Here is a 14,946-nt window from a genome sequence, read left to right as displayed (position 1 = left end):
CACCCCCAATGAGCTAATCAGGAGTGCCGCCAACCAGCTGTTTGATGGCTGGGGAAGAGGCTTTGGGGAGGGCGGAGAGCAGCAGGTGGGTGGGGGCCTTGGGGTGGAGCAAGGTGGGAAGAGACGAAGCGAGGGCAGGACCTCGGGAGGCGGGCGGAGTGGGGCAGAGTGAGGGTGGGGCCTTGGGGGAAGGGACAGAATGAGGGCAGGGCCTTGGGTCGGAGCGGGGATGGAGACCCCCCCACCCGAGAGACCCCCCCCCCCGGAAAATGAGAAGTCAGCGCCTATGTCTGGGAGAACAGTGCAGGGTCCGCTGGGGGTGGGTCCTTGGGGCTGAGCTAGATTCAGAGGAGAGGTGCAGGATTCACTGGAGTCAGGCGCTGGCTAGACTGTGTGGTCCAAACCCCAGATGAGATGTGAGGAATTCAGAACAGGCTGGAGAGTAAGACGGAGAATTTTGAATGGCTTTATATAAATAGATGGTCCGGCCTCCCCCGCACACCCTGTCTCAGAAAGGATATTGCAGAATTAGAGGGGTTCAGAGAAGGGTGCTGAGAATGATCAGGGGTCTGGGAAAGCTCCTGTGAGGAGAGAGTGAACCGATCAAGATTGTTAGCTTAGAGAGACAAATAAGAGGGGGACATGACAAAAGCATCTAAAACAATCAATCCTCTAGAGCAGGGGTTCTCAAACTGGGGGGCATAACCCCTCAGGGGCTCGCAGGGTTATTATGTAAGGGTCACAAGCTGTCAGCATCCACCAAACCCCGCTTTGCTTCCAGCATTTATAATAGTGTTAAATATAAAAAAAGGGGATTTTAGTTTATAAGGGGGGTCAGACTCAGAGGCTTGCTGTGTGAAAGGGGTCACCACTAGAAAAGTTTGAGAACCACTGGTCTAAAGAATGTAGATTTGGAACTTCTGCTGTCCTAGAACCCCAGGATAGTGAAACTTTTTAATTTGCCACCTTTAAATTTCTAACAGAAGGAAATGCTTTGTCACACAGTTCATAATTATCCTGTGGAACTCACTGCCACAAGACATTTGGGCCAAAATTTAGCCCAGTTCAAAGAAGGATTGGATCCTTATATAGATAAGACTATTCAGGGCTATCCTAGTTACTGCTAGCATAAATTCTGGCAAGGATATTCAACCTCATGCTTCAGGGGCTTGAGCCAATCTCGAAGTATTCTAGACCAGGACAAGATTTCGTGTGGGGGCAGATTATTCCACCTCTCTCTACTATGGGCATCTTGCGTGAACTTTCGAAGCATCTGATGCTGGCCACTGTCAGAGGCCAGCTGGTGTGCAGGACGGACCCCTGGCTGATCCAGGCAGCAATTCCTCTGGCCTCTGCACTGGGTCCCAGTGCTGAGGGGCTCATGCACGTTCAGTGGCTCTCAGCCCTTTTCCAGCTGTGGGGTGGGATTGACTCTGATGCTGCTTCTCCCTCAGGCTGAGTCTGATGTGGCCTCCTTGAACCGCCGTATCCAGCTGGTGGAAGAGGAGTTGGACCGAGCCCAGGAGCGCCTGGCCACTGCACTGCAGAAGCTGGAGGAGGCCGAGAAAGCGGCTGATGAGAGCGAGAGGTGTGTGCTTGGTGGGAAGGAAGGAGTGCGGAGGGGAATGTAACCTGGCAGCTGAGGGCGGGTTGGCCTGGATGTGGCCTCTTGCCCCCATGGGGTTGGGCTCCTCTTCCAGGGCCCTGTGGGATTGCTCCAAGCCCCCATCCCATGGAACTGGGGTCCCCCGGTGTCACAGGCAGCAACGGGCAGCTGGGCCCCATGTCAGGGAGAGATGGGGGCAGGAGCGGTGGAAGCCCCCTAAAGGTGGAGGGCCCACAGGCACTTTTCCCCCGGAGGCCCTGCCCTTGCACCGCCCCTTCCCCAGAGGCCCCGCTCCCCACTGGCTCCTCTCCACTCCTTTCGACCCCCTCCTGACTCTCACCCTTGGGGCAGTGCATAGCCATGGCCCCCATGCCGTGTTGGCACCCCTGGATGGGGGCAGTTTGGGGCAGGAGATGAGATTGCAGCAGCCTGCCCGAGGCCAGCTGTGCTCTAGGTTGCCATGAGCGGTGAGTTGGACTGTTGAAGGTGCCAGTTACTGCTGTCAAACAGGGGCACCTCAGGCCCCTTCTCTCTTGCTCAGCTGGATCACGTGGCCCCTGGAGCAGGTTCAGCTTGTGCCAGCACTGAGATTTCATGGGGCTTTTCAAAAGCTAAAGTCTAGCTCTCCAGACTTCAAGCGTCACACAGACAGCGACTGAGACAGCAGCCCTGGGAGCTGTGAACGGCCCCGCTCCCCGGGGACCTTGCCAAGGTGTTGACTCTAAAGCCTAATGGTAACACTTTTGCAATGTTCTAATTAACTAGTCAGTTGCTAATCGTTTGGCCTTCAGGAGTGGGCAGAAGGGAGGTAATGGGGAGACACGCAGGTAGTGAAAGGGAGCGGATGGCAAACATGGCTGGGGAAGGGAGATGCAGAGGACAGAAATAGCTCCCAGAAATGGTCCTGAGGGGGAGCGTGTTCCTGCTGGGTGATGCTGGTTGTGGCTGTAAGGCGCTGAGCAGATAACAAAGAGAGTTTCCCCCGCCCTCAATGTGACTTCCTAGTGACCCCTGAGTGGGCTCCGCCATTCGTGGCAGAATGTCGAGAGTTCAGAATATTTACCCAGCCTTTGGGCCATAATTAAAAGGGGACTTAGGCCTTCCCCATGGGGTAAGTGACAGTCCTGCTGCAGGTGATACTCGTTGTCTCAGGCAGGGCTCATCAGCCCTGAAACTCTTTCTTTGCCCACGCTGATCACTGAGGTCTCTGGGCACCTTCCAGCTGTGGCTAACATCTGTCACACGTGCCTGTCCTCTCCCCAGGTGAGGACCCACGTGTGCAGTGGAGTGGTTGATTTTGGTAGGGCTATTAGGTTTTTTGAACACGTCCACACTGCCCCGGGTCTGTGTCAGCAAAGGAGAGCTGAGAAGCATGCTGGCCCTGGGACTGGAAGGTGGGGAGTTTGTGATGGTACTAGGCCCCTGAGGGAGTTTGTTCCAGTCTCAGCTGACCCTGGAAAGCTCTGTCTCGTGCCCAGATGCGCTGTACCCTCCAGGGGAGAGTCCCGTTGTGCTGAGGAGCGGAACTGGTGACCAGGGCTTCGTCCTGGAGCTTTAGGACCTTTTAGATGTGCTGGGCCCAGGCCATTGAGCATCTTGGAAATAAGGACCAAGCCGTGGCTCACTATTCTATGGGAAACCAGCATGGAAAGCAGGGAACTGGTCAGATGTGCGAATGCAGCACTAGTGTAGCGCAGGGCAGTCTCCTGGAAAGCCCAGCAGTCTGCCCTGTCCTCCAGAAGCCACCGGTCAACCCTGAAGACCTCTCCAGCTTCCCGTTCCAGGGTAAAATAATCAGTGCTCCAGCGGGCGCCGTGATCATGGATGCACTGGATTCTGGGTTCAGGGTAGTGCACAACACAGAGACCGCTCTAGTGGCACTGAGAGACGGCCTGGGGCCATGGACGCAGGTAAGGTCTCCATGCTCATGCTGCTGCACCACAGTGAACCGCAGGTACTAACTCACCTACCGGACAGAGCAGCCGATGGCACAGCACTCCAGTGGGTGAGCGTTCCTCTCCAGCAGAACTTGGGGAGTGATGATGGGTAGTGCTGAAGGCTCTCATCTATGGGGTCCATGCAACACCTGCTTCTCCTCAACGTCTACGTGACTCCACTGGGAGACAGAGGGAGACACCAGGGCTCAGTTGCCAACAACACTCAACTATCTATCTCGTTCACCACCGATGCAGCCACCACCACGACTAAGATGTCACTCGCAGTACGTCCCAGAGATCGGCTCTTGGATGGAGGGCAGTTGGCTTGCAGCTGGAGACCCTAGACAAAGTGACGCTGTTGGAAAGACTTTGTCCCCACCTTCCATTTGCCAGAGTCGTTCAAAGCCTTGGGGTCCTGTTTAACTCCTCGTTAAGCTGGGGGACCAGGGAGTATCTGTCTAAAAATGTCTTATTTCACCTCAGGCTCACTAGGAATCTCTGCCCCTTCCTCCTGGCTGAGGGCCTGGGCCCAACGACCCTTGTGTTTGTCACTCGAGGCTGGGTCACTAGCTCCCTTGGCTGCCTGCCCTCTCCATGATCCAGGCAACTGTCTGCATTGCCCACAGCCACGAGCTGCTGAACCTGGTCGACAGACCTGGGCTGGCGGGGCCCGCGCTGCCTGCTAACACTAGCTGGTCGACGTGGCTCGAGCTGGAGCTCAGGCTCTGAAGCCTAGGGCAGGGCTGGGCTTCGAGCCCACTCTACAGCCCGAGCTGCAAAGTGCAGCAGGGGCCCCGTGAGCCCAGGTGTGTCGACCCAGCTCAGAGGCTTGCAGCCAAGGACTGGAAGCCCCAGCTCCTGTCCCTCCACGGGCTCCCTGCCTGTTTGGGTGATTTGATCCTTTGCTGTAGGCTTTTGCGTACTACGTGGGGTCTATTTGGGCAGACGGGGTGTCAGGGCTGTGAGTATCACTGGTGCGGTGTGGGAGAGGAGGGCGTAAGTGTGTCCTGAAGATGGTCAGACTGAATTTCCCTGATCTCCACTGGGAGGTTTTTCTGTAGCTGGCTCCCCTTGATGGAGAATGCTCTGTCCCCAGCTCCCCCAGGTGTTTGGCTGGGCTTCATCATCTGCATTGTCCCAGAGGGGCCCATGCCCACTAGCGGCTTCGCTCTTGCTGCTGCCTCTGCAGGAGGCGCTCAGATGCTGTGGTGGTGGATGGCAGGACAGATACCTGACACAAAGGGTGCAGAACTAGCGCTGAGTGTGAGCTAGGATGGGGCTGAAGGGAGCTGCTAGCTCAACGCCAGGAGCATCTGACTCCACATGGCAGTGATCTGAGAGAGAGTGAGGGATGTGGCAGGATGGGCACTGGGATAACAGTGTGAGGCTAATTCCTGACACTGGAAGATGATCTAGAACATGGGGGTGGTTTAATTCACTGGGAGGGGAAGGGTGCTCAGGGCTGCAAAAGGAGAGGGAGCAGGTGTGGGGCGCTCCGGCATGGGGCAGAGCCGGGGTGCTCTGGCGTGGGGCAGAGCCGGGGAGCTCTGGCATGGGGCAGAGCTGGGGAGCTCTAGCTTGCTGCGAGGCAAGTTGGGTGCTCTAGATCATGGCAGTCTAGATCGCAGCCGTAACACTTTGGTTTGGTTTTTCTTCAGAGGCATGAAAGTCATTGAGAACCGGGCCATGAAGGATGAGGAGAAAATGGAGCTCCAGGAGATGCAGCTGAAAGAGGCCAAGCACATAGCAGAAGAGGCCGACCGCAAATATGAGGAGGTGAGAACCAGCCCTTCCCAACGACCATCATCCCCGGGGCTCCTGCTGACACCACCAGGAGCATCCACGGCTCCGGCTGGCTCACCAAGGATGGGCTCATGCACTGGAGCACTGCCATGGAGGGGGGCGCATCCCTCGGGGGGCTGGCAGCTCCTAGCAACACCCCCCTTTGTAGGAGAGGTCCCCGGAGAATGGAGCATGAGATCGTGGGTCCTGCTTCTGAGGCCCCTGCCCTTCCCCCACCCTCTGCTCTCTTGCCTCTGGGGGGCAACCCCTCTCCCACCTGCTGCCACTGTCTCTGGAGGGCACCTCCTCTGCCTGCCACCCTGGGGGTGCCCCCCCCAGACTCTCTGCCTCCTGCCACATTGGGCAGCACCCCACATGCCATGTCCTCTGCCTCCCAGCACCACTACACGTGGGGGCCACCATCCACCTCCCTGCTAATCCTCTGCCTGCTGCCTGCCCCCCCAAGGCCTCTATCCACGATCACTGCTGTGGTGGGGGCGCTGCTGCCGAGCTGTGTCCCCGCAGCCAGGCTGACAGTCTCTCCTCTGCCGGGCCTGCCAGGTTGCCCGTAAGCTGGTGATCATTGAGGGGGAGCTGGAGCGCTCGGAGGAAAGGGCGGAGGTTGCAGAAAGGTGAGTGCTGTCTGTACCCCCCGGGCAGCTGGGGAGGGCACGGGGACGGGGTTACTCAGGCCCCTATGTCCTTCCCCCCCCGATGAGCTGAGCTGGGATCCAGCCCTTGGGGAGCTGAGCCACGTAGGGCACTCAGTGGGCAGCCAGAGTCCGTGGCTGGGGCGAGTCCCTTCCCTTGGTTCTCCAGCAGGAGGCGCCACTGACCCCGTCAGAGGCACAGAATCCAGGTGCAGGTTCCCATGGAGCTGACGGAGCAGGTGGCCTGATCCTAGGTGTCCCTGGCTCTCTGTCTCTGATCAGGCTGAATGGCAGCCGGCTCCTGCCCCTTCGCTGTCCCCACCGGGCCCGGCCAGGTGGGTGGGGGTGCAAGGAGTGGGAATGGTTGATCTTGTTCTCTGCTCGGTTTCCCATGGCTGAATGGTCCCCCTGGGATGCTCCCTCTCACTCCCCCCAGCCGAGTGAGACAGCTGGAAGAGGAGCTGCGCACCATGGACCAGACCCTCAAATCCCTGATGGCCTCAGAGGAAGAGGTACTGGGGCAGGGCACTGGGGAAACTCGCAGCTTCCTCTCTGTCCCTCTCTGCCCCTCTGGACGTGCTGTCTCCTTTCCATCAATCCTCTGAGCCCTCTCCTTCTTCCCTCGCCATTCTGGGCGGCTTTGGGTCTGGTCCTGCTCTGGGGCTGAGACAGATGGGGCTCGATGCACTGAGGGGCTGGGGTTGGAGGCGAGCTGGGTGGCCCTTGGTGCTGGCTGCTGCCTGGTTCGCCCCACACCTCTCCCTGGCTGCCTGCGTTGCAGGGCCGCTCCTTGTGCTGAGGCCCCAGAGTAGCTCTGCGGGCGTGAGGCAGGCCCTGGTGGGGAGTGAGACCTCTCCTGCTCTCTGTCTACATCTGTCTCTCGGTACCGCAAGAGTCTCTGTCCCGGTTACTTTCCACTGTGCTGCTGGCAGGAGGAGCTCTCATGGTCCCGCGCGGGGCCCAGCTGGGGCTGAGCTGGCAGAAGCAAGTTGGGCTGGCTGGTCCTGTCACTCTGGCATCTCTGCTCCAGACTTTGGGCTCTTCTTAGATCCAGTTACCTGCCGAGCTTGCTCAGGCTGGTGATTCTCTCTACCACTTGGCTGCCTGGGCACAGCCTGGGTGTCTGAGCCTGCCTCTCGCATCCCAGCCATTCAGCCGGACGCTCCCAGGAGCTGTGTGACCACCGCCGGGGTAGGGGAGCGGGGATGGTGGCTTGCCTGAGGTCAAGGGCCATGGGCCAGGCTGGCTGTTGCTTCCTCTCCATCTGAATTGCTGTTTCTCTCTCCTGAGCTTTTTCTCTCTCTCCTTCCTTCATTCCTCCCCCCCGCCCTTCTCTCTTCCGCGCGCCCTGGCCTGCTGGGAATAGTAAATGCGGGGACCTAGAGGAAGAGCTGAAAATTGTCACCAACAACTTGAAGTCCCTGGAGGCCCAGGCCGATAAGGTAGGAGCCAGAGGAGAGCAGCACCGGCCCCCGGGGAGCAGGGCCTGAGACGTGAGCGGAGCCGAGTGCTGCTCTCCCGGGAGATGCCCTGCATCTGGCCAATGGTGGGGCAGGTCGGGGTGGGCCCGCCAGCCTGTCGCTGTGAGAGAGGGACCCCGCGGGTGCCGCAGGGACTGTGCAGTGACTCGGGCCTGTCTTTCTTCACAGTACTCCACCAAGGAAGATAAGTACGAGGAGGAGATCAAGCTGCTAACAGACAAACTGAAGGAGGTGAGAGACGCCCAGAATCAGAGACCCTGACAGGAGGGCAGAGACCTTGTATAATTGCCCCGTCCCCCCAGGGCGCACGGGTTTGCTGCCACCCTTCAGAGTGGGCCTGGCTGTGGGCTGTGCTGGCTGTGGGCCATAGGCACCAACTCTGTGGGTGCTCTGGGACTAGAGCACCCACGGGGGGGAAATGGTGGGCCCTGAACACCAAGCGGCAGCCCCCCATCAGCTCCCCCCCCCCAGCGCCTCCCTCCCATTGGCGGGCCCCGTGGATCAGCGCCTCCCCCTCCCTCCCCACACCTCCTCCCGCTGTGAACAGCTGTTTCACCGCATGCAGGAGGCTGGGGGCGGTGGGGGGAGAGAAGCAAGGATGCAGGGAGCTCGGGGAGTGGGCGGAACTGGGCAGGAAGAGGCGGGGGGGTGGAGCAGGGGCAGGAAGAGGTGGGGTGGGGGCGGAGCAGGGGTGGGACAGAGGCGGAGCAGGGACAGAAACGCTGTGTCTACTGCCCGCTCCTCTGAATGGCTAAAACCACCCTCTGCCTGGACAGGATCCCTGGCCTGTGCAGATCCCCGGCCAGCTTCCCCTGACACCCTGCCCCAAAACATGAGCCATCCCCACCGCCCTTCCCTGCCCAGCTCTTTGTTTCTGAGGCACTTAAGGGGCCAAACTCAGCCTGTGAGGGCCCCGGGGTGCTTGGTGGGGGCAGACACAGTCATTCCTGGAGCAGAGCTGAAATTAGCAGCACAAAGGCAGATTCTGCTTTGGCCTCACACATGGCTCTGAATGCTGCTGCTCCTCCAGCCATGGCCTGGCCCCATGTTGTGGGGCTGGAGTCACTGCAGAGCAGCTGACAGGTCGGCTGGATCTGCTGCAACTTGAGATACAACCAAGCAGGCAGCCAAGCCCTGCAGAAGTGCTGGGGGAGTGAGTCCAGCAGGAGGTTTGGCTGCTCGCCATGTCCCAGCTCCAGAAAGGGGCCCCTCCATGGGGCCAAGCAGGGTAGCCTCTGGCCCTCCTTTGCCCGTGGAGAGTCCTGGCCTAGGAGATGCTACCTCCTGGCCAGTTCTCCATCAGACGGTCGGTACCATAGCTAACGCTCCATTTCCTGACCCTAGGCTGAGACCCGAGCGGAGTTTGCTGAGCGATCCGTGGCCAAGCTGGAGAAAACCATTGACGACTTAGAAGGTAAAGAGACCCTGCCTGCCCTTTGCCCCCCCTCCACACAGAGCACAGCCAGCCTAGGAGGCCCAGGACGTGCCTCGGGGTCTGCCCAGCCAAAACCTCTGGCCATGGGACTGTGGCTGAGCACTGGGATGCGGAGAGGAGGGAGGGACAGAGAGCCCGGGTGGGTATCACAGAACGAGCTGCCCCCCAGTCTGAAGGGAGGGGAGGCAGGATCGCCGTGCGATGGGCGTGGGCCAGGAAGGGTCCCAGAACGGGGGCTGGCCAGGAGCACAATAGGCAGGGAGGGGATGAAGAGTGGCCAGAGAGCTCAGGCCGGGCCAAGAGAGTCCCTTGGTGAGAAGGGGCCAAGCGAGGCCCTGGAGCAACAAGGTAAGGGCAGGGGTGGGAGGAACCAGCCTGGCCTATCAGAGGCCCATGCACTCGTGTGAGCCTTACCCGGCACCCTCCCATGGCAGCAAGGTTTCTCTCTTTCTCTCTCACATTCACTCTCTCTCTTTCTCCCTCCCCCTCACTGCCCTGCTCCGCTCTCTGCCACGGGCCGCCCCCTGCACTCCCTCCTGCCTGCAGACGAAGTGTATGCTCAGAAGATGAAGTATAAGGCAATCAGCGAGGAGCTGGACAATGCACTTAACGACATCACCTCCCTCTGAGCCCCCCGAGCGGTCCCAGCACCATGGCACTCCACTCCCACTGTCTGCTCGCCCCCTCCCACCCTGCCTGCTTGTGATCTCAGTCGCCATGGCTGCCCCTGCCTGCCTGTCCGTCTATCCCTTGGTCTCTGCTCCTCACTGCCTGTGTGTCTGTCCATCCCTTCTTTGTCCCCACAAGCTCCAGTGCTGCTGGGTGGCTGTGGTTTGCTCAGTGAAAGCTGCAGGAGAGGAGAGTCCCTGAGCAGTGACCAGCCCATAACCCAGACTGGGGAGCATCCCTGGTCCAGGATCAGCCCGTCTGCAATGTGCCATGCATAGGCCTTGCCCAGGGGCTGCGTGTGGCCAGCTTGCCTGATCTGCCGAGCTGCAGCGAAGTGTCCAGTTAGACAGTGGGGTGAGCCTTCAGGGGCTGACCCCTCGCCTGGGGGTGGGGTCTGAGGATGGAAGGTGCATGGTCCCATCTCACCCCACATGCTGGGTCTCTGTCTGCTGGCCTCGGCTGATCCTTGCTCCGTGGGCACGGGCCGGGGGATGGCTGCAGATTTGGATTTCTCTCTTTCCTTAAGAGCAGTTGGTGCAGAAGGTAAAGTAGAGAAAAGCTCCTGTTGCAGCCCAGGAGAAGAGGCCAGGGCTCCCCATGCTACTGGCTGTCTGGCTCCATTCTGCCTCGCCTGCTCCATGGGGCATGCTTTGTGTCAAAGGGCTGCCGAGTTCTAACAAGCCTGAGGACAATGGCAGCTGTGGGGCCAGGACGCCAAGGCCTCAGGGGGGGGAGGAGACGGAGGGACATGCCCTGGGGCAAAGGGAAGCTTTACATATGTTGGGTCCCAAGAGGCAGGTGCATTTAGCCCAGCTGCTGGGAACAAGAAGGGAGCAGCTAGTGCTGGGATTGGGAGGGGCAGCGTGGGCTTCACGTCCGCTGACCAAATCTGCCTGGGCTCTGCTCCCCATTGACACCCCCCTGGAGGGGATTCCCCGCAGCTGGAAGCAGCCCCTCCAAAGCTGAGGGCAGCAGGAGAGGGGAGGGTCACTCTCATGGGGTGGAAGGAAAACGGGGGAGGCTTGGCAGCCCTTACTGCGTCCCCCTGTCCCTGTGCTGCATTCTTCCTGTCCTCCGCATGTTACTCTTGAGTTCACATTTCATGACTTACTTTCTTTTCTGTCCTTCTGGGTCAATGCGCTGGTCTCAATAAAACATTTTCTCTCCTTGGTTTCTCCTTTGTTTTCTTCATGCTGCTTTGGTTTTTCACCTTCACTCTCATTTTCATGCCTGTACATGGCCCTTTATGGGGGGTTCTCCCGCCAGGTGTGCTCCACAGCGCAGACATCCCCAGGTGCTTGGACCCTGCAGGGAAGGGCCTGGCATAAGAACCCGGACAGAGCCTTGAGCTCAGCCATGCCTGCCAGGGCGACCTTCCCCCTTTGTGCATCGGGGAGGGAGAGGGACACGCGCATTGGAGAGGAAAGTTCACCTGGTCCTTGGGCTCCTTTTGGGCTCCGGGTCCCAGCCTGAGCTGAGCTAGATCCAACCCTGTCTCTCTTTCGTTGCCTGGACTTGCCCCAGCGCACACACCATTTCACAGCCCTGGCCTGGCTTCCTGGCTTGTGTTTAGCTGAGTGGGGCAGCACTTTCCTTCCTGGAGCGGTGATTGGCTTTCCCCTTCAAAGAGCATGATGTTTCCGGGTCAGAATTCACCCCAGTTTGTGATACAAATCTCCCCATCTCCTGGAACCATGTCCTCTTTCCTTCTCGAATGCCTCCATGCTGCTCCATCCCCTAGCCAGGCCTGAGCCTGCTCCCTTCTGCCTGTAGCCCTGAGGTCATTTCTCCTTCCTGCACTGGGCAGACAGGCTGCGGGACGTGCGCCCCCCGGGCTCAGCGTACACCGATAGCGTCTCTGTGCTCACCTGACTTTCTCTTTGCACTAACTCTCTCCTTTCTCTCTCTCTCTCCCTCTGCTGCCGCTGACGTCTGTTTTCTATAGCGCGCTCCCAGCAGGAGGCGGAGAAAAACCGTATTCTCACTAACGAACTGCGGGTCATCCTTAACGAACTTAACAACTGAGCCAGCCTCAGCCCATGCTTATGTCACGTAGCCTGTGTCTCTTGGGGTGTTCCAGCCCCATCGCTCGCCCCGTGTTGCCCAGGACATTCCCTGCAGCCCCGAGTCCTGGTAACAGGTCCCACCAGGCCTGGGGAGTCCCTGCCCTCTCCCTGCTGCTGGGTACTTGGCACATGGACCCCCACCCCCTGGCCTTGCAGTTCAGAGTGACCAGCCTGCTCTGAACGGCTGGAGCCTCCTGAGCTGGTTGATTTGCTCAGGGGCAGAGCCTGCTGCCATCACAACCCAGCGATCGGGAGCCTGCTGTAATACCCAGAGCCCCACCTTCCCCATGGGGGCACTGCCGAGCCGGTGCCAGCTGCCCAGGCTGGGGAGGGAGTGCCCATGTGATGGGCTGAGCCACATGAACCCTCCCAAGAGCGTAGAGCTCCCCAAGCCGGGGAAGGGGACAGCCAGCCTCCCACCGGCTCTGCCAGGACCTTCCTAAACCACCCAAGTGCTGCAGGCAAAGGCTGTCTGGATACTGCTCTCACAGGTCCAGCTTCTCCAGCTCCAGGAACTGTAAGGAACAGGGCAGGAGCCCAGCTGCTCTGGCCCCAGCCTCTCCCAGCAGGGTGCGCTGGGCAGCAGCCGCAGGTGACCTCATGGAAACGCCTGTCCCAGCAAGGGCTCTGGTAGGCAGCAGGACAGACGCACTAGAAGGGGGAGCTCCCAGCTACTCCACTCCCAGACCCAGTGTCTCCCAGCTGAGGGTGTCGTGGCGAGTCTCCTTCCAGCAGAAGTGGTGTGGGGGACAGCGCAGAAGCGCTGGCTGTGAGCAGGTTTCCCGTAGCATGTGCTGTACACGAGGGCTAGAACTGGCTCCTGCAGTTTCGTTAGTGCTGGTCTCTCTTCCCTCTGTGCTGTCCTCTCTCCTCCTGAGCTGCTGCCTTGCTCCTGCTCTCCAGGGATCACTGCGCCCAGCTGAGTCTCGAAGCAGCTGGTCAGTACTATGCACCTTTCATCATGAGTGGCTGGGCAGGACTCGCTGGGGATGGACCTGGCTCTGCTGGAAGCACATGGCTGCGGAAATGGGGCTGTGCCATCTGACAGCCCCATGTGCAGTAGCAACCTGCAGGGAGCACAGGTAGAAGCAGTGGGTGTGACATTAGGCTGCAAGGATCTGGCTGGTCCAGGTGCCCTACCTGCCTCTGAGCTATTGCTGCTCTGTGAGGTCGGGCCGTGTCCCTGGTAGGGCCTTGGCGTGGAGCTGGGGTACGTTATGGTGCTGTGTGGAAATGCTGTTCCCCAGCGACACCGAAATGCCCATGTGTGTCTGGGTGTGTGGGGGTGTGCGCGTGTGTCTTGGCTCGGTCTGTCCCTCCCTGTGCACGGGCGGGTCTGTCTCCGTGCCTGTGTGATCTGCGTCTGTCTGTCTGTCTGGATGTGTGGCTGGATGTCCCTTGTGTTTACAGAGAATCTGGCCAGTGCCAAAGAGGAGAACGTTGGCATTCACCAAGTTCTAGACCAGACCCTGCTGGAGCTGAACAACCTCTGAGCGGCTTGAAGAGCCCCACTCTATCCGCCTGCCCCTGCACCTCAACCCCATTGGCACCCTCTGGAGGTCACCAAGTGAACTGCGTCATGGCCAAAGCCACACATCCATGAGAAGGGAAACCCTGCGGCCCATACCCTGGCCCTGGGGCGTCTTGTCTGTGCACAGCCAGATCGGCTCTGTCCTGTCTTCATGTCCAAATATTAAAGCAAGTTTAACAAGATGGACAGATGTCTGGTTCTTAGCCAAGGGGCGTCAGGGTGGGGAGAAGCTGCCCCCAGCTCATTTCAGTGGGGCTCTTGGCCTGACTGGGTTGTCAGATGTTGCCATAGTATAGGAGCCAGCCCCCTCCGGTCTCTTGCTGAGGGGAGGGGGGGACTTGCCCACATCAGGGCGTTCCCGTCTTTGGGGTTTGATCTCTTGCGTCAATTTGTCATTGCTGCCTGTCCGTGCTCTAGAGCAGGCACCTCCATAGCACGGAGCCATCTCTCTCCATCTCCCAAAGGCAGGGAGTTTTCCCTTCTCGCTCTGAAGAGACATCACGTAGGATTCCTGGTCGTTTGAGGAAATAAATGTATCTTGTTCCGTCACATCTGGGACATTGGGCTAGAATCTCTCTGTCCCCTTGGCTGCCCTGTCGCTGCTCGCTTTTTGTGGTTTGTGTCTCCCCAGCCCACCCCCAGTGCCTGGTCGCTGAGTCTGGATTTGCTGAGAGGCTGCCATAATTCTGCAGGTCTGTGCTTTCACAATCATTCTGTGCAGGGAGCTGGAGCCAGTGAGACACTTTTCAGGGTTAACGAAGGAGGCCAGGGTGACTTGCTACCCCCTGCTTATGGTGTGAGGGCATCTTGTCTGTGCCCACCAGGGGAAGGTCTCCCAAAGCTACCAGCTGCAGGCAATACAGGCGATCCACTCGGGGATACTGCAAGGCCCACTCTTTCCTGCTGCAGGCTAGCAATTTACCCAGCCCACCTTGTTACAGTCGCATGCCCACTTCCTTGTCTTCTGGACACCTGCAACGTCCACCGATCCACTGCCTCTGTGGAAGCAGGGCAGCCCAGGTCACCAGGGCCGGTGCTACCATTAAGGCAAACTAGGCGGTTGCCAAGGGTCCCAAGATTTGGGGTGCCAAAAAGCGGTGCCCCCAATTTTTTTTTACAGCATTTCTCCCCGAGCGCGCGGTCGCTGCTCCACTTCTCCTGCCTCCCAGGCTTGCAGCACCAATCAGCTGTTCGGCACTGCAAGCCTGGGAGAATTAGAGCAGGGGCAGCATGCTCGGGGAGGAAACGGAGAGGTGAGCTGAGGTGGGGAGGTGCCGCACGGCTCCCTGGGGGCGGGGGAGGTGCCACGGGGGGGGAGGGGGGTGGGCGGGAAGGCGCCGCAGGGCTGGGAGAGTGGGGGCAAGGTGGGAGTTTCACCTAGGGCGCAAAACTTCCTTGCACTGGCCCTGCAGGTCACTAGCTTCACCCAGCTCAGCACATGCCTTAGCACAAAGCACTGGGGCACGGCTCTAGTAAAATCAGATTGAAGTTTATTTAATGGAGCTTGAGATAGATTCAAATACAAGTAAAAGGCTTTGGGAACATAAGATTACTAGTAAAAGAAAAACAATAAACCCCAGTGTGTGGCCTGTACGTATTAACAAGTGCCTGTCCTGTCTGTTAAAGTATTTCTAACCCCCAATCAGTCCACACAGCGCCTGTCCAGGCCAGAGAATTGGGTCTGCTTTCCATGAGATGCATACTGGGTCCGCATTCCATGAGCATGTCACCTCCTAATGCTAACGCCTTGTGCCCTTGCTTCCTCGCTCGGACAGTCCCAGAGGTTTGG

General features: G+C 59.1%; 1 protein-coding gene across 11 annotated transcripts in view; it reads left to right on the top strand.

Moving 5' to 3' along the window:
• Positions 1-13,343, top strand: part of TPM2 (tropomyosin 2) — a 30,624-nt gene extending 17,281 nt beyond the window's left edge. For 2 of the 11 annotated variants that reach the window (XM_039543696.1, XM_039543701.1), the window contains 7 exons: positions 1,455-1,588; positions 5,202-5,319; positions 5,887-5,957; positions 7,342-7,417; positions 7,625-7,687; positions 8,801-8,870; positions 13,037-13,343. In XM_039543696.1, coding sequence (XP_039399630.1) covers positions 1,455-1,588; positions 5,202-5,319; positions 5,887-5,957; positions 7,342-7,417; positions 7,625-7,687; positions 8,801-8,870; positions 13,037-13,119 — 615 coding nt within the window. In that variant the 3' untranslated portion in view covers positions 13,120-13,343. Of the gene's footprint in view, positions 1-1,454; positions 1,589-5,201; positions 5,320-5,886; positions 5,958-6,411; positions 6,488-7,341; positions 7,418-7,624; positions 7,688-8,800; positions 8,871-9,437; positions 10,734-11,505; positions 12,996-13,036 lie in introns of those variants that run through there. The other 9 variants (XM_039543699.1, XM_039543703.1, XM_039543695.1 and 6 more) reach the window with 6 other exon arrangements.
• Positions 13,344-14,946: the final 1,603 nt, after the last annotated feature.

Source organism: Mauremys reevesii, linkage group 6, assembly GCF_016161935.1.
Source record: "Mauremys reevesii isolate NIE-2019 linkage group 6, ASM1616193v1, whole genome shotgun sequence".
Lineage (NCBI taxonomy): Eukaryota > Metazoa > Chordata > Testudines > Geoemydidae > Mauremys > Mauremys reevesii.
Note: the sequence above shows the minus strand (reverse complement) of the source record. Positions and strands in the feature narration are given on the sequence as shown.